The 24,397-nt window shown below is 54.7% G+C and overlaps 4 protein-coding genes and 1 pseudogene across 5 annotated transcripts, besides 1 other annotated feature; 2 read left to right on the top strand and 3 right to left on the bottom strand.

The window, feature by feature from the left end:
* Nucleotides 1–7,806: 7,806 nt before the first annotated feature.
* NCS54_01176600 (Phosphoinositide phospholipase C) lies at nt 7,807–11,190 on the top strand (the record flags this gene model as incomplete). The annotated part of the gene is made up of 1 exon (XM_053157029.1): nt 7,807–11,190. One exon carries the CDS (start codon nt 7,807–7,809, stop codon nt 11,188–11,190), a length of 3,384 nt encoding a protein of 1,127 aa, XP_053013004.1.
* A 2,075-nt stretch (nt 11,191–13,265) lies between these two features.
* NCS54_01176500 lies at nt 13,266–14,977 on the bottom strand (annotated as a pseudogene). Its single transcript has 2 exons — nt 14,788–14,977; nt 13,266–14,737 (listed from the first exon to the last, which is right to left on the bottom strand).
* Nucleotides 13,266–14,977: a sequence feature.
* An 888-nt stretch (nt 14,978–15,865) lies between these two features.
* Nucleotides 15,866–17,272, bottom strand: NCS54_01176400 (C2H2-type domain-containing protein; the record flags this gene model as incomplete). The annotated part of the gene is made up of 3 exons (XM_053157028.1): nt 15,866–16,415; nt 16,471–17,030; nt 17,084–17,272. 3 exons carry the CDS (start codon nt 17,270–17,272, stop codon nt 15,866–15,868), a joined length of 1,299 nt encoding a protein of 432 aa, XP_053013003.1.
* Nucleotides 17,273–17,854: 582 nt separating this feature from the next.
* On the bottom strand, nt 17,855–19,792 carry NCS54_01176300 (Hypothetical protein; the record flags this gene model as incomplete). The annotated part of the gene is made up of 3 exons (XM_053157027.1): nt 17,855–19,050; nt 19,105–19,516; nt 19,571–19,792. The coding sequence occupies 3 exons, from the start codon at nt 19,790–19,792 to the stop codon at nt 17,855–17,857; spliced, it is 1,830 nt and encodes a 609-aa protein (XP_053013002.1).
* A 2,227-nt stretch (nt 19,793–22,019) lies between these two features.
* On the top strand, nt 22,020–24,245 carry NCS54_01176200 (Serine/threonine-protein phosphatase 2A 56 kDa regulatory subunit; the record flags this gene model as incomplete). Its single annotated transcript, XM_053157026.1, has 5 exons — nt 22,020–22,043; nt 22,115–22,453; nt 22,521–23,477; nt 23,526–23,824; nt 23,876–24,245. The coding sequence occupies 5 exons, from the start codon at nt 22,020–22,022 to the stop codon at nt 24,243–24,245; spliced, it is 1,989 nt and encodes a 662-aa protein (XP_053013001.1).
* Nucleotides 24,246–24,397: the final 152 nt, after the last annotated feature.

The raw sequence follows: 24,397 nt of genomic DNA, 5'->3' as shown, positions 1-24,397 counted from the left end.
GGGTGCTCAGGAGCTCGTGTCGCGCGAGCCGCCAGGGCTATCAACATGTACCCTATCACCAGCGCAAGCGACAGCGACTTTCAGCACACCGGCCGGATGTGATATGCCCGTGCCGCCATGGCTGGCGTCTCTGGCTCTGTTGCAGCTTAGGGTCCGGAGCCATCTGTTCCTCGTGACCATATGATGCCTGATTGTGTAAAATGTCGGTGTACAGACAAAGACACAGTCCGTAGTTCGCAGGCTCACCCACAGGACCCCGCAATGGGACCTTGGAGCACTCCCGAGCCATGAGGCACGGAGCTGCTTCAACTGACCGCAGTACGGCATCCGCGACCGAATGAACCACTGCGGAATCGACAGCACTTCGCCAGCATACTTTGGTAGCTCAGCCGCCATGTCACAAATCAAGAGACCGTTTGCGGCACTTGTGGCTGGTCGGGAGATGGGAGAGGATTATCGTAATACCGACAACATCGCATCAGGGGCAGAGGATGCCTGACAAGGCTGCAGAGCATGTCGCTGCACCGAATGTTCGTGACGAGAAAGCGGGGGAGGGCGCCCATCATCCAAGATGGCCGGCCAGGTACGGACGGGCATGCGTGCTGTGCTCCGTATTCTACGGCCGAGATAGCGATAGCTGGGGGTCCCCACAACGACAGGCGGGCTGCAGCCGGCCTTTTCTAAGCGCACACCCCAAGGCAGACTCCGACAAGGCCGGGTTCCCTCGTCGGCCCCCTGTCCGTTGCTTGGGGGCCCTGGAAGAAAGGCGGGAGTCGGCGCCAGAGGATCGACAAGATGATGATCTCATTCCGTTGTTGGTTGTCCCAGGCGTTTGTTTCAAGATGTGTCGGGTCCAACAGATTGAGTGCTCCGTCAAATCACATGGCGCGCTGGCGATATGTCGACAGATGATGGCGGAATGTGGGATAGACGTCTGGGACCCAGGACCTGGTATTCTGGGGCACTGAGGCTCCAGGTCTCGGGCACTTTGCTGCCAGAAACTTTTGGCTCATGACGCTTCTCAATCCGTCCACCTGGGTCAAGGACGCGATTGGCTTCTTCCCCACACGATTTTCTAGGCCGGTGTCTGACCCGTCTGGCCACCCCCTCGCGTCTGGGCACGTCTGAGAGTCATAATTACGCCGCCCCTTGATTGTCCTTTGGGCCAAGGAGCTGAGGGCACCGCGATGAGGATAGGGACGGGGAAGACGAGGCGGGAGCCGACAGGTGAGAATGAGGAGGATGTGGCTATTCCACTCTCTACTCGTGGCAGGTGGTCGGGCAATGCCATGCTGCATTGTCGGTGAGGACGACTGCGCCGCGTTTCGAGATCTGTAACGGTCGGAGAGAACGCTGCCACGTCACTCTGGTGGTCGGATATGTCTTGCTCATCGGTCGGTGATGAACGCTCAGCAGGGCATCATCTTGGGGTCACTGGAGCGACCCAGCAAGAGAGAGCGATCCGAATCGTGTCTAAATTTACCGTCGTGCATGAGAGCGGTGCCCTATCCGAGTGAACCCTGTCCCTCCTGACCGAATATCTGGGTACCCTCCAACGTCGTAATCTGCACTTTCGACAAGATGAAGCCCAATGCGGCCATGGCCATGGAGCCTCGTTCCTCAGCCTTGGGTTGAGGGATACGGATGGCGCCTGCTTTTCAAGAACGAGACTGTGCAGGCCTCTAGCGAGGGCAGGGCAGGGTTAATAACAAAGGCTTGCCGGGGAGATGTGAGGAAGATGACCCGGCTCCCGTGACGGTGGATACGATGGTCACGACGAGTGCCCTAGTCAGCAACGTGCGCTATGGCAGCTCTCTGTCGTGTTCACGTACTGGGGTTGAGGCTAACAGCACCTCAAACAAGCCGCTCACTGGCCTACACCTGGATTCCCTGCCGACACTGAGGTGTGGGCGTGGCAGCTGAACGAGCGTTGGACAAAAGTAAAACACTAGTCATGGTGGATACGATCCTTTGTAAGGGCAGATAGTGACGAGAAGGATCGAAATGCCTGGGGACGGTCAAATGGCTTCCTCTGAGATGCTGAGCCAAGAGGTTGTACCACGAAAGTGTCAATATGAGAACTGTGGTATTGATGGGTGGTGGATGTGACTGAGGCTGGGAATATTGGGGCGGAAATTGTTGAAACATCCAACAGACCGGTAAGCGGGCAGGTGAGGACTCGTCTGTGCCTTCCGGGGTCTAGGTAACAAAGAGGTAAGAGCGACCAACAAACTTGATGAGTTTCAACGCTGTGGGCAAGGGACGAATAGGAGAAACAACAATAAACAACAACGATAGACAATTTGTTAAAGACGGCATTCTAACTATGACGGCAGTTTCTGGATATTTCAAGAGCTAATCTACACGATTCTGTTGTCGTATAGCTGATGCTTCAGGTATTCTAACCAGAGCTGCGAATGTCTCATTCTCCCCTCGACCTCCATTCCCAACGGCAAATTCCAATTGCTGGAGGTGAGCCTTCCGTGCTAGATTGCTCCCCGGAACTGCCATCCCTGCGAGCCTTATCTAAGCAACGCAGTGGTCACGGGCTTCAATTTCGCCTCTGTGACAACCTGCTGCTTGTTGGTCGATCTAAATTATCGTCACCCTCGTTTCAAGTCTTTGCTTTGGAGCGAGCTGGCCCCGTTCAATGGCCAATTTCCCTCCGCTCGGGTTGGCTGGAATAAAAAAGGACATCGGGGATCCATACATCGTGTCAGACTGAGGTCATTGCTCGCTCAGGCTCAGATGCTCGGCCAGCTTGCCAACGCTACGCTACGTTGCCCTGGGGCGCGACGCGGAGCTGGACCGCCCAAGCCGCCGTCCAGGCGCCAGCTCGCGAGGCTCAGCCCCTAATGCATTCGGATGGTAGGGCAAAGGATCCTCTGCCCTCTTGCTAACGGATTTTTATGGCACAGACAGACTTGGAAACTTGCAGTGGCCCCCGGGGCTCAACTCTTCGCTACCGAGACCGAGAGTCGCCTCCCGCCATGCGACGGCCGGGGTACTGTACCTCTGACCGCAAATAAAGTGGCAAATGATTGGCAGACCCTGTCGCTGGGCCGGCGCCGGACACATGGCTCAGCGAGAGGAAAGGTACGCGCGACCACGGCGACAATCAAGTGCGGAGCCGGGTACTGTACGCGTAGCTGGCTGCGGGCGTTGGAGGTCGTCTAAGGACGGAGTCCGCTCTCCTCCCCTGTCGTGGAATTGTTCTTTTTTCTGCGACTATGTTCTCCGTACCCGGACCCGGATCACGATGGACGCTCACCCAAGATTATTGACGGGCCCGGCTGCTGTCAATGACTCCTCGAAAGGGCATGGTGAGGCCAAGCAACCTCGTAACTGGTGGCCTAACGAAGCTGCTGGCCCTGACGGACGGGCACTAGCCTCCCCTGCCCTCTTTTTCTTTCCGCTGACTATGCCTGAAGTAAGCTTAGAAAGCTTCGCTTGTTTGCTTGGGTTCCTGTCTTGTCGTTTTTTTTCTCGCCTCGTGATCACGTTTCTTTCTGACTTTCGTCCCTGTTTCTGCGGAACCCAATCAGGGATCTGGACTAAGAAACGGCCGGAGTTGACGATGGCCAAGACAAAAAAAAGTAAAGAACCCGTGCCGAGAGGTAGGAGAGATGAGACAAAGAAAACAACAATGAGGAGCCGAGCGCAAACGTTGGAAAAAACAAACAAACAAGCAAGCCATGCTGCTGCTACTCTGGACCTCTCAACTGTTTACTTGGTTGAATCTGAGACCTACCTTGCAACAGCTGAAGTTGAACTCAAAAAACCCCAACCCATACAGACTTTTTCACCCCCTTTGCCCCTCTCGGCCAGCCGTATCCGGCCTGACTTGCCCGGCGGGCCATATCTTGGCTTTTATCGCTAGCTTTGGGCTCTGCAGAGTTGACATCCAGGAAAACTTTGCTATCACGGTAGTGCCGAGCAAAGGGAGCTGGGTAAGACGGCTTGTCGCATCGTCATTCTTAGGTGGTTGCTCATCATCAAGCAGCTCTGCAATGGCCAACCAGGTCCATCGTGGGTGTCCATCAGCTCATATCAATGCATCTTGTCTTCATCTCCTTGTCAGACAGCGAGTCTAGTCAGGAACGAGAGGGTTCGCGCCTCCGCCCCGGGATTGGGTTGGCATGATCGTCTCTTTATGATTGATCGACTTGCAGCTCAGACCCGTGGCGCCCATCTCTATCTCTCCATGTTTTGTGTCTTGTCCCGTCTCCCTTGGGATCATCTAGAGTGGTAGCTACTGGAGATGCGCCGAGCAGAGCGGTGAAGGCAGGCGGGACGTCTCATGTTGCACAGGCATTGCCGAGCCATCAGCAACGATGGAATCGCAAGCATGATGATGGATGATGATGATGGCGTTTCCCCACCCAAGGCATTAGCTCGAGTCGCCGTGTCGGGTCGGTACACACACTGCCGCACTCCGAATAGACGAGAAAGCCAGTTTAGTTACAGTTGTGATGGTAGTCAGCCCCCTTCGCGTTTTCCTCCTTCTCCAGGCCAGTCCCAGCGCCGGAAGAAGGGGGGCCAGAACAGACAGACACTGAATTGAAAGAAAACGGTGGAGCCACGATCCATGATCCATGGCGTCCATCTGACGGCCGAGCCCCGAGTCCCAGTCCCGCCCAAGCCTCAATCCAAGCCAATCCATCCGTCGTCCATTGATTGATTGAGTGATTGCCCCCCCTCCTCTCCCTTCGCTTTCGGGGACCCATCATGAGGACTGCCGAGTTGCTGCAACGGTCCCCAATATTGGCCAATTCGCAGGGAGCATTGGTACATCTACGTACATCTGGCATCTGCGGACTCGTTGGCCCATCCATCGTCATTTTCCCACGTTCCGTTCCCCATCCCACGCGCTGCCTGCCTGTCCCAGCTCCCACGCTCAAGGGCATCTTGTTTTCAATCCACACCGCTAACTTTTTTCGTCCCACGCCTCTCTCAACGCCCTCGCCTCCCGCCCTTGTCCATACCCTTGCTGGGCATCCCTGGCACTTTGACGTTGTTGCCATTCGCTTTCGCTGGGCCTGCGCAACGCTGCGGTGCACTGCACTGCACTGATGTTTCGCTCACTCTGCCCTGCGGTTTAGTGATCCTCTGCCATTTCTGGCTGCTGCTCTGCTCTGCTTGTGCTGTCCCCCATGTTACCTACCGTGTCGTGTACGGAGCCGTCAACTGGGCTGGTATGACTGCCCCCCTTCTCTCCAGCCCTGTCTTGTCCGTGCCTTGGCTGGTCCGTCCGCCCTGTTCTTCCGTCTTGTCCTTGCCCGCCCATTACCCCCTCCCTTGCACATTGCGCTACGCAGTCCTCGGGACTGGACTGACTGATTCTGATTATTCTGACGCCCTTCTCCTCACGACGTACCTACCTACGTACATATTATCCATGCCAGCAGTGGGCAGGGTTTTTGTCGGTCAATCTTTGGGTTGATCAATGTAACAAACATGCCGTGGCTGCCTCTTGTGCCGGGCGTAACATTGTCTCGGTTTGGCTTCGACGTTGCGCCTCGGACCTTTTGGAGCAGTCTGATGGACTCATTTCCCCCTCCGCTCCGTCTCCCTGCGAGAGTTGCGAAACTCTGTCTCCCTGGTGGTTGGAAGTCAAGTCTTGGTCTGAGTCTCCCACGACAACCCAACCCAAGCTCTCCTACACTGCGCTGCACTGGGCGGGACATACATGCTTTCGCACAAGGTCAGGGCCCAACCATTCGCCTCCCCCTTGACCCTCCTCCACTCTATCGACTTTGCAAATCAGACACCCCCCCTGGTCGCCTCCCCCAGTCTCTCCAGTGTTCACCCCGGTCTGTCTCTTCTTCCACAGCGAAAAAAAAAGTCGAGGCAAAGGGCAAAAAAAAAAAAAAAAAAAAAAAGGGCTGTACGTACTCGCCCAACTCCCAATCCCAGTCAAATCAATCATCAAAGCCTCCCTGGTCACTCTCACCCTCACCCTGCCCTGCCCTCACCCACTCTGATGCTGTGTCCTCCACGTCCCTCTGCCGCTCCCAGGCTCCTCCTGACTTGAGATTGACAACCTGGGTCGCCAGCTAAGACAGCGGAGTAGGTAGGAGTAGGTGTACATCTTTTACAGGCACAGGCACGGACACAGGTACAGACAGGTAGACAGGCAGGCAGGCACACAGACACCTCACACTGGCACAGCAAAGCACAGCCAGAAGATCAGAGCCCATCCCCATCCCATCATCTCCTCGTGTCAAGCCAAACTCCGCACTCCTTGATGGGCGCTCCAAATAAAGAAAAAACAGTCTTGGCTGCCAGTCCCTCCCGCCATAATTTCCCGGCCCCAGCCCAAGAATCCAAGCCCAAACAGCCCAGTGCAGCGCCGCATACAAGACGCTCCCGCTGCCCACCACACCCATCCAGCAGCTTCTCCTCTACTAGCTCTCTTGACATTAGCTTTCTAGAGTCTCGCCCGCTCTCCGCGCGCCTAAAAGGACGCCGGCATACTTTGAAGCTTCCTCCCTCCCTTGTCCGCACATTAGGGGGGAATTGCCTTTTTTTTTTCTCTTCGGGCTCGTTTCTTTTTCGCCTTGGTCCTCCTATCTTGCCAAAACTTGGCCTATTCTTCTCCCACCCACCGCCTCGAGCTACTTATTACTACCTGGACTCCCCCCCTCCCACACCTAAACTATCTTTTCTACCCCTCCCGCTCCACCACCAACTTTCCCATTGACAACCTACCTCTCGCCTTTCTCTCTTCTTGTCTGCCATAGCACCGCTCTGCTTCAAAGAAACAACCGACTCCTAGACCGGCACAGGCAAACTCCGATTCTCTTCACCATCAGCATCACTCGGCTCACCTCGCGACACCTCTGTCAGAAAGCTCCCGCTTAATTGCAATCGCGCAGCCTTCTTGCGATTCACTTCCATCTTCGACTTGTCGGCCAACTTTGACGTTTGGGTGACTCAGCGAACTCGCCTTTCTTGACCTCGACCCTCGAGCTTCCCTTGTGAGCCTCTTCTCGTCGAGCCTGTGGCTCCTCGGAAATCTTTGACGACCACGACTCGAATTGCGTCGATTCGCCCTTCTCTTCCGCCCCCCTCGTCGCAATCCTGTTTGCGACTGTCGCATCTCGAAAAAAGGACCCCCAGCGCAGGACGTTGTCGGTGCTGCCGTTATTCCCGGTTTCTCCAAGCTTGCTTCTCGCGACGCGTTTGCAGATTGAAGCAGCAGCAGCAGCTCCAACCCGTGGCCCTCGACGGACGCCCCCAGTTCCCTTCATTCTCTGGACCTTGAACCTCTGCGCTGTGCTGCAGTTGCCTGCCTGACCCAGGACGAACGCCGTCAGTCTTGCTTGCTTGATCCAGCAACCCCGAGGCGGCCCCAAAAGAGCCACCTGCATATCCCACCAGCTGCCAGCTCACCACGCTGCCGCGAACTTGGCACATCACCGCGCCTCAGATCGGCCTCGACAAGACCTACCTAGTCCTCCGCGTGCTCCTCGACTTGGCTGGCCCCCGTGGTCCACCCCAGCAACGCTTTGTCCTGTCTCCGTCCCTGCATCTGCATTCATTACCTGCGCTTCCTCTCTTTGCGTCCTGGCCCTGGACCCCCGGCATCCTGTCCAACACTGGCTGTACCCCAGGTTGACAGCCGCTCCACGAGGGATCGGCTTCCGCAGCCTCTTCCCCGCAATCCGCGCCTCTTATTGTTACCCCCAGGCCAGACGTTCCATCATGGCTCTCCATTCTGCCTGAGCTCTTATATATGTCAATGCAACCTTCGGATGCGACTCTTCTCGTTCTTGTAGTGCAAGCACCACTCCCAGCACAACCATGTCGCTCAGCTCAGATCTCGACTCAAAAAACACATTGACTACCACTTCTCTTCACAAACTATCCGACATGTCCTCATTAACACGCTCTCACCTCACCCAGGTCCAGACGACCTTCCCGTCTCATACACAACCAGTCCCCATCCCCATGTCGGCCATCAGCGCCTCATCTGTTACCTCAAATTCACAGCAGGGCTCACCCATCATGTCTCCCGACACAGCCGTCCTGACCACAAATTCCTCCGCCCAGCCCTCACCTGAGCCCATGCGAGGGCGGGAGGAGGAGGTCTTTCCTTCCAGCTTCCAACTTCCAGAGTCGGTGCTGTTCCGCAAGATGAGCGAGAACTCATCAGGGCAGAGCTTGGGCAGCAACCCCAGCGCAATGTCGGAAGCAGTTGGAGGCAACAGGAGTATCATGCGTCGCCTCTCAAACCGAGCTCATCGATTCGCTACGAGTAGGAGACGACAGTCTTCTGCCGCCCCGGCCAGCCGTGATGGAAGTGTTGGACCTAGTATCTTGAGGAGACGCAGTGACAGCAATGCCACGGCGCCCCCTGAGAGCAGTGTCTTGACTGATACGGACGAGGAGGTAGAGTTTGTACCCGATGACTCCATCTCCTTTGTTGGCCTGGACGGCGCCGTCTACACTTCCTCGGCCAACAGTACCCACGGTTCCATTAGCGGAAGTGCTGGTGCTATGGCTGGCCCTGTGCTCCCGGCTGAGCTCTGCAATGGAAGCAGCGTCTGGAAGGTTTCAAGGAAAGCCCGGCCAAGGAAGATCAATCTTATTTACGAAACAGAAACGAACAAGCTGTCCTGGGACCCTGCTCGCCCCCACAAGTCACTGCACGTGGATGAGATCAGGGAGATTCGGACAGACTCTGACATTCAGCAATACATCCTCGACTTTGGAATGGCCCAGATCACCGAGGCTGACAAAAACCTCTCGGATAACTGGTTCACCATCATCTACACCGTTCCCGAGAGCTCCAAGACGAAGTTCCTGCACATTGTTACCGACAACATTGCCAGCCGGATCCTTTGGACGGAATTCCTCGACGCCATGCTCAGGTATCGACAGGAGCTCATGACTTCTCTGATGGCCTTTAACGACCGGGCCATTGCCCAGTACTGGCAAAGCGAGATGGCCAGGGAGTTTGGCGATTCGCCTCGTGGCACCGATCAGGAGGAGCTTGACATTGCAGGTGTCAAGCGGGTGTGCCAGAGCCTTCACATCTGCAGCTCCCAGTCAACACTCGAGGTCAACTTTCACCTGGCCGACTCTCGAAGACGCCAGAAGCTCAACTTTACCGAGTTCAAGGACTTTGTGCGGCGGATGAAGCAAAGAACGGATGTTCAGCGTATCATCCGTAGTATTGCTGCTAACCCTGAGCTGGGCCTCACACTGGCCGAGTTTCTAGATTTTCTCCGTGATGAGCAGGGCGAGGATGTTGATTCTAACCGGGCCTCTTGGGAGAAGCTCTTCTCTCGCTACAGCCGCCGATACCGAACTGACGAAGTCGACACTGCCGAGAACGCCCAAATCATGTCGGAAGCCGCGTTTGTAGGCTTTCTTACTTCGGAGGACAATGGCCCGATCGCCCCTGAGCCCCAGGAGTACACCCTCGATCGCCCCATGAACGAATACTTTATCTCGAGCTCCCACAACACTTATCTCCTCGGTCGACAAGTTGCTGGCCAGTCCAGCGTTGAGGGCTACATTTCGGCTCTGGTCCGAGGTTGCCGGTGTGTCGAGGTTGACTGCTGGGATGGCTACAATGGCCAGCCCGAGGTCAACCACGGACGTACCATGACAACCTCGATCAGCTTCAAGGAGGTTATGACAACCATTAACAAGTACGCCTTCATCAAGTCCAAGTTTCCTCTGTGGATCTCCCTGGAAGTCCACTGCAGCCCCAGTCAGCAGGCCACCATGGTCGAAATTATTAAGGATTGTTTCGGCTCAAGGCTGGTGACGGAGACCCTTGACGCGTTCCCCGACAAGCTCCCCTCCCCTTCGGAGCTTATGGAACGTGTCCTGATCAAGGTCAAGAAGCCGCAGATTAAGGAGGAGGCTGTCTCCGCTGGCAACGACTTCAGGGGTAGACGCCGAGGCAACAGCCTGAACTCGCCCATGATCCGACCGACCGTGCCCGATAGCGCTGCCATCATGCCCTCGCAGTCTCTCCCCCAGAGCCCGATGCTCACGCCCAGCCACTCGACCCGCAGGCTGGTCAGCAAGACGCGCGTCAACACGATCACCGAGGGCCAGGTCCAGGACATGATGAGCAGCAGCACGAGCGACAACGAGAGTGGAGCCGAACAGACAGCCAAGAAGGCGCCCAACAAGACGGTCAAGGTGCTCGGCGACTTGGGTGTGTACTGTGCAGGTGTCAAGTTCTCCGGATTTGATACCGTGGACGCGAAGCAGTACAACCACATCTTCTCTTTCATGGAGGCGAGCTTTGCCAAGCACTCTCGCACCAAGGAGCAGAAGATGGCGCTCGACATCCACAACATGCGATACATGATGCGAGTCTACCCCGACCGAACCCGTATCACCTCGAACAACTTCGACCCCCTCATCTACTGGCGCCGCGGTGTCCAGATGGCGGCTCTCAACTGGCAAACGTTTGATCTCGGAATGCAGCTTAACCGCGCCATGTTTGACGGTGGCAAGGACTACTCTGGTTACGTCCTGAAGCCCGCAGAGCTTCGCGATATCCAGGTTCTCCCGTACAATTCTGACATCGCAGAGGGTAAGAAGGAGCGCAGCGTCGTGACGTTCAGCATCGATGTCATCTCGGCTCAGCAACTCATGCGACCTGCCAACCTCCCCGCCAACAAGTCGATCAACCCCTACGTCGAAGTTGAGGTGTTCCATGCCAACGACAAGCGAGACAAGAAGGAGTCGGAATGCATCCTGTCCCTGGAGCCCGACTCGCCGCCCAAGGTCCAGACGGATATCAAGCCCGAGAATGGCTTTAACCCCATGTTCGATAAGCATTTCAAGTTCCGGGTGACAACAAAGCACCCCGACCTCGTCTTTGTGCGATGGTCAGTCAAGCTCTCGGCCGACGGCGAGAGCTACAACGAGCGACCGGCGGTGGCGACATACACGGCCAAGCTCACCAACCTGAAGCAAGGATACCGAACCTTGCCTCTCCTCAACCACGCTGGCGACCAGTATCTGTTCTCCAAGCTCTTCTGCAAGATCAAGGTGGGCCCAGTCGAAAAGAAGTTGATCGACGCACCTCGACGCGCCCAGGACGGCGGCAACAAGCTGAACCGTCTGGGCGGCAAGGTGTTTAGCCGGATCAACACCAGCCCCAAAAGTACGATCGAGAAGTCAAGCTCAGAGAAGACGAGCTTTGACAGTTATTGATGATTTAGCGATTTCATCTGTACGAACATGTTTCTGCTACCACCACTACTACTTCTTGGACATATTATTACTATTTGTTTCTTGGATTCGACACGAACGCGCCGAAACCGCGATTCGACCGACTGGATACCATCCTCGACAACGAATTTGGGTGTTGGTCTTTGGCCAGCAGAGCATTCACCTCGATCCCGCATCTCTATCCCATGATCCCCAAAGGATCCGGGCGCGACAGGCGGTGGGATTGTCTAGGGAGTTGTGACTCTCATGGTTGAAACCACACCCTTTCTCTTCGCTTCTTTTCTTGTCTCTTTACTATTTGGGTTGAAGCGTTTCAATAACCCCTTTTTTTTCTTCAACAGCACCACTTGGTGCACAACGATTCCCTTTGTCAAAACAACGGCGCATGAAAAAAAACTAAAGATGGATGAATACCCCCTTGAGCGTGGATAGGTGTTAGGTCATCTTGGTTTCAATTTTTGTCATTTTCTTTCTATGTTATCTATTGGGGAAAGCACACACACACACACGCAATACAGGACAGGGAATTTTTACTTGGGATATGGGAATGAAAAGGGAGTCTGCATATACCACGCTTGGCCGTGTTTTTGGGAGCGTCAAAGGAAACTAGCATTGCACTGGAACCGGAATCACAACGTATTTTATAGACTGGCACAAGGCAGGGAAACCAACCAACCGCTTGGGACTTTTGTTCTTGTTCTGCTGAAAAGCTCATTTTTCTTGATTCTTCACACACACTCTTGTCACTGGCTGCTTGTTTTACGACATGATGTTTTGAAACCCTGAACGCAATGGGGACGAAATGGACAGGACGTGTCAAGGCGAGCGAACGAGGTCACTGCGAAACAAAAGCACGACACGGTGGTGGGAACAGTTGGGGAATCTCCTCATGGGAGGCCGCCTTCAGGGAACGAAACGGAGCATCTTTTCTTTTTCAACTTGGGGATCGACATTGGGGAAATCATGATATACACATACCGGTGGCTCACGCTACACACGACATCATATCTGGGGGGCCACCTCTGAAAGTTCTGGTCTGAGCAGGGAGGGCGTCTCTCTTTCTTACCCCTATTTTTTCAGGATGGGCGTACTTTAGGCTAGGCGTTTCCCTTCTGTATGTTTCATTTTACAGACTCTTATGAATGAAATGAATCTTCTCAACACACTACAAAAAGGTGAAACCTCCGCTGTGATGTACAGATGACACACGAATCCTTGTTTCGACTAACTCTCGTTAATCTCCACACTAAACCAGGGGGGACTTAATTCCGCGCGAGGCAAAAAAACAAGATACGAGTGGAAATGTGGTACGATTTAGCATTTGTTCGTCTGATCTATTTCCCTTTCATCGGCCGCGCGCCGAAAGGTAGGGGGGTGTGTGTTGTACGCCCCTCCTGCTCTCTCCACACAACCTTGGTCGATCTCGGTAGATCGGGGGGACCCTTGGGGGGAAGTGAGGGGGGTAGAGATTGTCGTTCTGCGGGGTGATAGAGGTTGGTATTTCTCGGTGAAGCGGTGAGGGTTGAGATACGGGGTGTGTATGGCATCACGAGAGTCTTGTAGCTTTGATCTCATGAGGCGGTCAAGTTGAGTTCAAGACCATAAACTCGTAAGAAAACTGGCGGTGAGATTCAGGGTCCAAAGGATCGACGGGATCCAAGAAAAAGCGAAAGAAAAGCGTTTGTAGATCAGTGACGGAGGATCAACAACTTCGGACAAAAGGCCGTTTTTTGTAAAGTCCTGAGCCAACAAGCATTCCCGAGTCATGAGAGAGGATAAGACTAGGTAAAGATAGATGGTATTTGGAGTCATATTCATACATCTCTCATCTCCCTCCCCCTTAAAAACCCAAGAACCAAGAAAAAAGACAGCAAGAATAACAAGAAGATTACAAATATATCTTGTGCCAGAAGAAGAAAAAAGTTATAGTCGAAAACACATACACACGTATTAACTCCGCAGCTCATGACAAAGTTCCCTGTCGTGATAAAAAAAACATATCGGTCCTCTTTTCGCATACACGTATAAAAAAAGAGAAAAACAAAACGGTCTTTCTTCTAATCGACACCCTCGTCTTGGAATCTGGGACTCGGTGTCCGGTTGAGGCTTGTCTGCGAACTCCCCTTACGGAGCATGCCACTTGCACCGCCGCGACCCCAGTTGCCGTTGGTAACGACGTCCATGGCCCGGTTCTCAGCTTCCTCACGGCGCTGAGCCTCGGATGTGAAGGCACCCGGGCTGAGCTTCTTATCGTCGTTGGCATCATCCACAAAGTCGTCGTCCTCATCGTCCAGATCCGCGAGTTCATCCTCTAATGTCCGACCTCGAGGGCTCAGCCGCCGCATAGGCACATTCTGCGTCGCGTCGGCGTAGAGGTTGGGATCACGCCCGAGGACCCGGTCCGCCTTGCTCATGGGCTTGTTGCCTGCGAGCTGAGGGCTGGGCGAGAAATGTCGTCCTGCGCCGGTCGGTCGCTCAGGAATGTCGGGGATGTCATCAGGGGACCCCCAGCCGGCATTGACCTCGCGGAGCCTTTGCTCCTCACGCTCAGCACGGAGCTTATCCCGTGCCTCGAGCCACTTGCTGCTCGCCTCCCATGTCCAACCGTCTCCGGTTGTGTTGCAGACGGGGAAGAACCAGAGAGCGGGAGTTGGGCCCAACAGATGTAGAAGATTGCGCTTCCAGCCGAGATCGAAAACATTGGGCAGCTTCTCGGAGTCTTGTTCATCAAGATATTCTTCGTAACGTTTTTGCCTCTGCTCTCGTTCTCGCTGGGCATATGACATCTGAACAGGATGCGAACCATCAGGGGGATACGTCCGGGGTAGCTCCTGTGTACGACGCTCCTCACCCTCTTCGGGCCGTGTAATTCCAGGCAAGGCATTGGTGTGAAAGTCGACAAATTGCTGAGCACCCTGGGGAAGATGGTTGGCAGGATCATGAGCGGTGTTGTACGCCTTACGCAGCGGAGAAAGATACCGCGTCTTCTCCAAACACTCAATCGTAGTCTGGCCGCGCATGGCGAGATGAATATGCCACCCAGTAAACGCTCCCACAACAATGCTGATGATACCGCTAATGACGCTCAGCATGATAAAGTTGACAGGCATGAAGCTCTCGCTATAGTCCTGCTCCTCCAGAGCCTCGTACCACACCCAGGAGCCGCTAACAGCAAAGTCCCAGAAGCAGAAGAGCGTGGTGTAGATGAGGAACAGCAGGAAGGCCTTGTGGTTGCGCAGACCAATGCAAGTGGCCAGCCAAGGACAGTGGTGATCCATCTTGAGTACGCATCGGCGGCATGTCGAGCAGTGGTGGGCGCGATCGGGCTTGCGGGCCTGGCACTTCTTGCAGAATCGCAACTCGCCGTTGCTCTTGACGGTGTAAGACGTGGCCGGAGGCGCATTCTGCGTAGGGAGGAGGCCGTAGCCCATATCGTTCGTCGTGGAGCCGGGGGGAGTAAAGACGGCCGTGGTGTAGCACCAGTTGAGTAAGAGGTAGAGGGCGACGCCGACGGCAGAAGAGCCGTTGCCTTGGAGGTTGTTAGTTATCGCCATCTGTCCATCCCAGGTGGTGACATACCTCTCCAGCTACTCTTCCGACTGGCGCTACCGACGTTGACAACAACCCACACAGCCCATGTCGTCAATCCATAGACAAACACGAGGGGAAAGTATGTCGCAAACGTGCAGCACGCCCGCTCCATCTTGCGAGCCCATCGACGAGCCGTCGCCGCCATGATCGTCGCTTTCTCGTCTCGCTCGCGGGGTTGACTTGTGAAAAGGGATTGTCTATTTATCGCGGATTCTTCGCTCTTAACAAATATTGATCATCGACGGGACTCGCGGCTGTCATGACATTCGAACAGGGGACAAAACGGTCGGCGTCTAACAAGGGTGAAGCTATCGCCAGAAGCTAACGGATCGCGACTCGGAATGCCGGGCCAGGTGTTCAAATGGGCGGAGTAGCCGCGGCGTCTTGGGCCTCCCCGTGACTGCTCGTATCGACTCGTCAAAAGATGAAATAACAAAGTGATGACGGAGGCTGAGGCTGTGGTAAGCTGGGCGGATTATCTCGAAATTAGAGAGAGAGAGCTTAGGTCATCAGGGGCTTGCCTCCAGCGTCTCCGGGCCCGTGGGTTCCACAAAGAAGGGATGGGGATGGGGATGGGCTCCGCTCCGTTCAACGGGTTTTGGTGGGAACTCCGCCTCAATCAACGCGTGTATCAACTTGATTATGCCGATTGTGCTTGCAAGTAAGTGCATTGAATAGCTGATACAATTGCAGATACAGATTCTACGGCAGATGATTTTGTGTCACGTTATCATCTGTAGGCTTGGCAGTTTTTATTTTTTGGGGCCTTGACGTCCAACCACATGTCCGTCATCTTCACCAACCTCAGACTAACACGTGCAGTGCAATCTATGGCTGCCAGCAGACAAACCACCTTTGATTGCGAATACGATGTCAATTAAAGCAATGCTAATTCATTAATTCATGGGCCTTGCTCTTATTCTTGCGTGGCCGTTTCGCTGGTATCCCCTCCCAAAAGCACATCAACCTCAAATGCAAATCCTTTTCTCCGCAACTCCGCAACCATGCCAGCCTTTAATACCTTGACGCTTCAAAACACTTGACAAAGAATAGATGATTTAGCACTTTACCGGGTGATCTGGCTGCCAGTCCAAGGATCAATCTCAATCGCCTTGACGCTAGGCTCGAACTGCTTAGTCTTGAGCAGCTCGGCCTTGAGGGGCAGAGGCTTGGAGAGCTCCGTCTTGAGAGGTTGAGGCTCGGAAGACTCAGTCTTGGCCGGCTTGAGAGGCTCGGGCTTAACAGGCTCTGTCTCCTTAGCCTTGGGTGGCTGAGGCTTGGAAAGCTCAGTCTTAAGCGGCTCCGACTTGGAAGGCTTAGGCTTGGAAGGCTCTGGCGCCTTGCGGCGAAAGTTCTTGGAAACCTCATACTTGACGGTGCCGTCATCATGGCGGCGAAAAGAGACATCCGCCAGACCACCCGTCAGCTGGTCGATCAAGGCGCCATACGTGTCAGTTTCGCGCATTCGGCATCTCACACTACTATCCTCTGCATGCGACGTGATGGCAGCAAGCGAGTTGAAAGTCCGGAGGCAGTAGGGGCACCGGTACTTGGTTCCCGAGTGAGCTGGCGACTTGAGATGTCCGATGATGGCGCGGGAGTTCTTGAAGGTTTTTCTGCCTACAGTTAGTGATTACACTCTTTATTGGAAACCGGAAAGGAGTGACTTACCCGCATCCTATGACGGGACAGGCGTACTTGTCAATGATTGACTGGTAGTACCGGGCGACGTTGAACTTGGGATGGGTTGGATCATTAACATTCAACCATTCATCCCAGTCCTGTGGCCCAGGGGCAGCAGCCGCCTCCAGCTGTTCCTTTGTAGGCTTCTGCGCTGGGGGCGCGTCAGGGAACAGCTTCTTGCCCGAATCCCACTCCCAGGGCGCAATGTTCTCCTTGTTGTCAGCGTGGTCGACGGTGGACTCTGGCTTGCAGAGATCGGGGAACTCCTTCTTAAGCTTGAAGGCCTCGATCTTGCTCTCAACCTCCTCGTAGTCGTAGCCGCCACCACTAGCGGCAGGCATATAGTGTGCGTAGTTTGCCTTGACAGGCTCGTTGGTGATGGCCTGGAGCTGGGTAGCAAACTCCATCTTCTCCTCACGAAGGTGCTCAAGGAACGAAACATCCAGGGTACTGCACTCGTTCTGGATATGGTGGAGGAGACCGCCCAGTTTGGCGAAGGGGCCCTGGTGACATCCTGGACACTGGAGATCTTGCGCTTGAGGGTGGCTCTGCGTCAGGTTAGCACTGCATTTGTCGTTTCCGGGGGAGAGAGATCACTTACCTGGTGGATGTGCGTCATATGAGCCACCTCGGTCTTGAAGTCCATGCCGCAGAACTTGCAATGAATATGTTTGGCCTTGCCGGCCCGTCGCATTATGTCTTTGTGCTTGAGCAGCCGTTCCCAGGTCGGGAACCTGATCTGGCACGGCTTGCACATGAACGTGCCGTCGGCCTGAAGACCAGAAGGCATCGTGATTGATTGCAGCGGGTCGCTAGTAGGTGATTGTTAGTGATAGAAAGTGTACGCTTGATGATAGCAGGTTTTTTGTTGGCGATAGCATGTGTGTTACTTTGTGGTCACAGGTGTTTGCTTTGCTTGAGGAGAAGCAGAAGTTTTGCCTGAGTAGCAGAATGTGTGATGCAGGGTTCACGGTTGGCGAGGGGAAGAGCAGTGCGAGGGCAGTGCGAGTGTAGTGCATTTATGAGCAAATGAGCAAGAGCGAACAAAGTTGGTTGCCTTAGGTAACCTGGGTGAAGCATTCAACAAGATTTTTGATTAGGATTAGGATAAAACCTCTACCGTTGAGGGGCAGCTCGGCTATCAACACAACATAAGCTTTGGGGGATGAGATTTTGATTCAAGTGAAGGATCTCATGCGTAGTGAGTCAGAGGGGAAGAGTGTGCCTCGAGGTCTTTGCCCTCTTGGCTTGCTTCGAGACCAATACTCAGATATGCAGGAGCAAGAGTCAAGACACGAGACGACCGACTTTGTTGACTACCTGATTCAATTCACCCCCATAAGGACCTTTAACTTGTCAACTAAAGCTCCCCTTAGCCATATATGGTATCTCCATCGAGATCAACATCTCGACTGCTCCTTGTCGGCATATCTCCATCTTCATCATCCCCAGACTCGTCGTCGTCATCGCCACTCCCAGAGTCCTCGGCCCCTGATTCCATCTCAAGTCCCAACAGCTGTGCCTCTTCGTTCTGCGAGTCGGCAGCTGACGAAGGTTCGGCCGCTTTCTTCGCTGCATTGGGATCCCTAACTCTCACGCTGTAGCCTTTGTGCTTGTTCTTCTTTGTCGGCTGTCGTCCTCGGAGTTGCGTCAGCTCCTCATCTGTTAGACGAAGGTTCGGCAGAGGCAGATGGAAGGTTGCCTGGTTCGACCGCACGGGTGTTTGATCTCCGGTTTGTAACGTCATTGCGAAATCTTCTCGAGTAAGGTGTCGGTCAAACTGAATGGCGACAAGCTTCGTCTTCATGATGGCTTTGACCTTGGCCCAAAGCCCGCCGTGATACCATCCACTGCTTGGATCCCATTCGGGCCGTACTGCAGCATTGTCCAAGAGCTCCCTGAGTAAGGGGTCAGTGATATCGCATACTTGCCATACCTTGCCGTCAGTGTGAAATGTCTCTCCGTCAAAGATGTGACTCTCCGAGAGTTCCTCCAAAAACTCCTTGAGAGGCCCCATTTGCACCCTACGCAATGACTTCCATGTTTGGCCTCGTTGGGCGCGCTTCTGCTTCGGGAGCTTGAACATGAGAGTCTGATAGACCCGGTACTTGGGGTCTGTCCTTGGATCAATGCCGTATGGAACCACGCCATCTCTCCATGGACCTCCCTTGAACTGGTAAGCCGCGTAGTTGAGGTACTTCTTCAATTCGTTCCAGTTCTTGAGCTTTCCTCCCAGGTGGTTGAGCAGAGACCGCCGCGTCCACACTGGCCGTGCCTCAAACGCAGCCTCCAACTCGGCCATGATCTCCACCATTCGGGGGTCGGTCAAATCAGGGGCGAGTTGAGGGCCGGCTGGAGAAGGATCCTCGGCTCCAATAAAATATCCGACTTGCTTGACGGCGGTCGTGTTGACTGTTCCGCCATCTTCAGTGGCTCGTACATACGGGTTCTGCGAGTATTGATAGTTGAAGGGAAGGCTCATATGCGTAAACATGGGGGGCGGGAGGATGTCGACGTTTGGCCCCTGGTCAGTTCCGGGAAGAAACTTGAATTCCTTGATCTTGTCAACTATGGCATTGTTAGAACCTGCTTCGAGATTATTAGGAGCATCTCTTAACGTACCGTCTCCAGGGAGAACTTGGTCCACGTATCGCTGGGCAAACGTAGACTTCGGCATATCCCAGTAGAAATCTGCGAGGCCACGGAAACGATGCGTGTTCTTGATGACACCAACAGCCTCGACCTGATACTTGTCGACATTGTCTGCCATCTTCCGGCGCAATACCTTTGGATCATCCAGTCGGGCATAGGATGACACCTCATCTTTTGGAGGCTCGACTTCAGCGTCGGCCACCTCAATATCTCCTTCCCATGGACCATCAGTTCCTCTCTTTCGCTTCCTACCAGTCCTTTTGGGGACAGTCACTTTGAGAACCACGTTGTGACTCCTTGCATTATGTGACATAATGGGTTTGCAGAATGGGCTCTCGGGGGTTAGGTAGAAGGGGATGGAGTTTCTGCTTGTATCCATCACCTGTTTGCATCGTTAGACCGCAATAGTCATGGAATGCGACAAAGAGTCACGTACATGTTGAAGGTTAGGGACTCGGCCGAAGGCTTTGACAGCTCTGTCGACATTTTCCACAACAGCGGGAATCTCGACAGCCCCGAGAACGCGCGCAGGAACCGTGTACTTGGGAGCTGATTCTGGAGCTGGTCGAGCAGGCCTTTCAACACGAATTTCTCTGCATGTCTGATCATCGTCAAGGCTTTCGTAACCGTTCTCATCGGAGGACTGGTCAATCTCCATGTTGTTTTAGCTGCCGCAAAGGATCGAACGAATGATAGAGGATATCTCTGGCCGCCGCGATTGAGATCACAAGGAGTACCCAGTTATTCCGCGGCTCTGGTGATCAAGAACCATCGCATTGCATACGTATAAGTTCTGCAAGAGCCCAGCACTGCAGCCTTTGGTAAAAAAGTATGCACGTCGGAGCTTCCAGAATCTGCACCAAGGCTAGCCGAGTGCGGGTTGGCTGCACGTGCCAAGAAAAGGGGATGAAGAGGCAAAGTGCCGGGACAGGGCCACGTGCGGGTTATTTCCCGCCGAAGGGGACCCAAGGGAGTGCGGGAAGACAATGAAGCCCGTTGATGCCGTTGCAATCGATCCACGATGATGTTTGCTTGACGTGATTCTCACCAGGTTGAGCTGTGGCTCAGCTGGAGCTCCCTCCTGCGTTTCAAAAGTTGTGTGGCTGGAAAGCCCCACATGGTCTGTGCATGGGAGCTGATCGTCTCCTTGTCGCTTATCATTCTCCAGCTTCATATTTGCACAGGCCAGTCAATAATACGCGGACGATGATTTCTCAATGGCCGAGATGGAAGAGAAATGCGCAAAGTCTTCTCTTTGCGCAAGTCGGACAACCCGGATTTGCGCATCGTTTTACTGAATGGAGACTTATGCCCATCGTGATAAGCTGACATGCTCCAGGCAGCTGAGGCTGATTTTCACCCACTCAAAAGGCAACCAGCAACTTTTCACACCCGGTGACACTCCAAACGGACTCCCTTAACTCCCTTGTTACTCCTGTCATCAGAATCTTAAAAAACGCCTTACGGGCAGTCAAACATTCCTACAGCAGTCGATTACTTCATTGTCTGTGCCTAGGGTTTAGAACTAGAACGGCTGGAATCCAAACAGGCCAGCCAAATCATAGATGCTGTGACAGTGTGAACGGGAGCGTCCCGACCCAATGGAGCCGCTCAAGCCCAGGCTTCGACGCCCCGCTGCCCTGCACCTTTCGTGATCAAATGCGCGGCACAGCCTCAGGCGCCTTGGGGTCCATCAGGAGGGGCACATCCCCTAATGCGCCCTATGCAGCAGAAGCAGCCGCCTGATTTCACCGCCCGTCCCAGCGCCCATCCCAGCCCAGGCCAGTCCAGGTGCAGCCAGTGACAGAGAGGCCGGGGAGCAGGGCGCCGACCGGTGTCAAGGAGAGCTCCCGAGCTGTTAGTGATCTCATAGCAATCTCGCCTGGACGTTAACATCTGGTGATCCAATCCATCCAATCCAATACGCACTTGCGCCCAGGTCACACCTCCCTCTCCAATTATCGAGCGCGTTCCCTCCAAGCTTCCCCCCCCGCAAAGCACCTGGCACTGGCAGAGCACAACCTACCTACCTCTCTCCGCCGGCGCCCAACAACGACGACGACGACAAGTTTCCAATCCGGCAACGACAACAACGAGGCTCGACTCAGCAGCCGCCGCGAGCATCGACCAAGCCGCGTCCCTCTTCTCCCTCCCACCCCTTCCCCTTCATCTTACGACCTTCAATCCTATCCTCTTTTTTTTTCTTGGCCTCCTTGAGACAGACAGCACCCATAAGCATCAGCAGCAGCAGCAGCAAGCAGCAACGAGAGCGACTGGAAGCCCCCCGTTTCCGCCCTCCTGCGCAAGTGCCAGCGCCTCAGCGCCAGCGTCCAGGAGCCTGCACCGCCGCCCAAAGACCCGACATTCATCGATCTCCATCCCGTCCCAACAACAACAATAAGACCCCGAGCCCTGGCTGGTTCAGTGCCTACCCCGTCCTTCTGCCTCTGCCTGCGTGGGAGGAGACGTCGCAATTCATCTCCTCGTGTCGCCTTTTCGAACTGGCTGCCTTCTCAGCTTGGTTCGTCTAGCCTCGAGCCTCGAGCCTCGACTCCCAGCTCTCTCTCCCACTCGCACTCGCACTGGCGGCATCCGTCACGTCCCTCGTCCGGCTCCCGAAGGCACCACCCTTTTATCAGGCTGGCCCCTCCTCCCTCCATCACCCTGACCTGAGATCGATCGCTCGCCCACGACGATTTCTCGCCGTCCCCCCATCGCCACGACGTCTCGATCGACCGAACCTGTCGTCCGCATAGCTGCTGTCATTCCTTCGACAGCGCTTTGCCCCTGACGTCGTTGCCCCGGTGCCCCACTGCCCTCATAGAGTCGAGCAGCGGGCGTCTTAAACCGCCCCTCCACCACAAGACACGCTGTTGTCCGACAAGATGAAGCGCTTCAGCCAGAGAGTTGTAGGCTCAACCCCTCGGGCCCCCTGCCCTCCTGCCGTCCCCGTCCCTGACGCTAACGTACCCCTCTCCAGCTCTCGCGTGGGAAAGATTCAAGCAAGTCTTCTAAGAAGAACAAGGATTCCAAGGATGGTACCGCGTCTCCCTCATCACGGGACTCTAACCAGTCTCCCGTCCTGACGCCCACATCCTCCACGTCGACCCTGAACGACCCCCGAAACAAGCCGCTGCCCCAAAACAATGCTGGCCATGGAAGCGAACACGGTAGCGCCTCGCAGCCCTCCAACCTCTCCAACGTCACTCAGGCCGGTAATGCCCCTGACCGTTTCGGTTCCGGAGGTGCTTCGAGCCCCAACGGCGGCAACGCCAACTCCAGGTTGCCTCCGACTGTCATCATCAGCCCGACGCCTGGTGTATGTTCTCCCCTTCTCTCGCCTGCCCTCAAAGCAGAGCCTTGCAGCTGACAACCAATCCGCGCAGCATGTCCCTCCTCCAGGAGCCGCCGAGACGATGCCTCACGACCTCGCTCCCCCCAAAGCTGGCCAGAAGTCGCTCCTGATCCATCGCGGAATAGATAACCGGGATGCGATTCCCGAGGGACTTCGGACCCCGAAAAGGCAGCACTCGTCACGATTCGACATTTCTGCCCACCGCGAGCTCGAGAAGCTGCCCGGTTTTCATGAAGTCCCACCCAACCGACGACAGGAGCTCTTTATGCAAAAGATTGACCAGTGCAACGTCATTTTCGACTTCAACGATGCGAGCGGAGACATGAAGTCCAAGGAGATCAAGAGGCTTGCTCTGCACGAGCTGCTCGACTATGTCGCTAACAACCGACAAGTCATCACCGAGCCCATGTATCCCAAGGTCGTCGACATGTTTGCCAAGAACCTGTTCCGCCCAATCCCGCCCCCCATGAACCCTCAGGGCGAGGCCTTTGATCCAGAGGAGGATGAGCCCGTTCTCGAGGTTGCCTGGCCACATATCCAGGTTGTTTATGAGTTTTTCCTGCGCTTCATTGAGAGCCAGGATTTCAACACCAACATTGCCAAGGCCTATATCGACCACAGCTTCGTTCTGCAGCTTCTGGAGCTGTTTGACTCTGAGGATCCTCGTGAACGAGATTTTTTGAAGACGACCCTCCATCGCATTTATGGAAAATTCCTCAACCTGCGCTCCTTCATTCGACGATCCATCAACAACGTCTTCTTCCAGTTCACCTATGAAACTGAACGCTTCAATGGTATTGCTGAGCTGCTCGAGATTCTTGGTTCCATCATCAACGGATTCGCTCTCCCACTGAAGGAAGAGCACAAGATCTTCCTGACACGGGTGCTGCTGCCCTTGCACAAGCCCAAGAGTCTCAGCATGTATCACCCTCAGCTTGCCTACTGTATTGTGCAATTCTTGGAGAAGGATGCCTCGCTCACAGAAGATGTAAGTTATCTAGATATACCCACGACCCCTATATGCTAACTCTCGCAGGTGGTGCTTGGCTTGCTTCGCTACTGGCCCAAGGTTAACAGCACCAAGGAAGTCATGTTCCTCAACGAGGTTGAGGACATCTTTGAGGTGATGGATCCTGCCGAGTTTGCCAAGGTCCAGGAGCCTCTGTTCCATCAACTGGCCAAGTCGGTGGCCAGCCCCCATTTCCAGGTTGCCGAGCGTGCGTTGTACTTCTGGAACAACGAATATTTCTGCAACCTTGTCAGTGACAATGTGGAGATTATTCTTCCCATTATGTTCGCGCCCCTGTATGAGAACTCCAAGGGACACTGGAACAGGTATGTTTTGACTTTGAGCTGGTTGAACGAGGTGTTCTAATGGCATGACAGGACGATCCATGGCATGGTATACAATGCCATGAAACTCTTTATGGAGATTAACCCACAGCTGTTTGACGACTGCTCGCATGAGTACACTGAGCAGCAGAACAGTGCCGCGGCACGGGAAGCTCTGCGGGAGCGTAAATGGGCTGCTCTGAGCGAGAAGGCGAACCAGCAAAGGGAAAGCAACGGAACCCCCGACGCGCCGCCAGCACGAAACCACGTCACACCGATGTCACGCGTCGATGAGGTTGACCCTGTCACCGAGGATAACCAGAAGCGCCTCGATTCGCTTAAGCTGCAAGACGGTTCAGCCAGCGGTCGTCGACCCAGTCTCCACGAGCGCCAGAATTCTGTGGGATCTACCCGGAGTCGATAATTAAGACGACGATCCGGTGTCCTTTCGAAGCATGGGGGGAGTATAGCGAATGGGACGACGGTCCTTGCTGCATAGTCAGGGTTCTGCGGCGGCGGTTATGACAAGAAGGTCTTGGGTTTCCGCGGTTCAATAATGGGCTTGAGATGATGCGT

Source organism: Fusarium falciforme, chromosome 9 (genome assembly GCF_026873545.1).
Source record: "Fusarium falciforme chromosome 9, complete sequence".
Lineage (NCBI taxonomy): Eukaryota > Fungi > Ascomycota > Sordariomycetes > Hypocreales > Nectriaceae > Fusarium > Fusarium falciforme.
The sequence above is the reverse complement of the archived record's forward strand: the minus strand, read 5'-3'. Positions and strand labels throughout refer to the sequence as shown.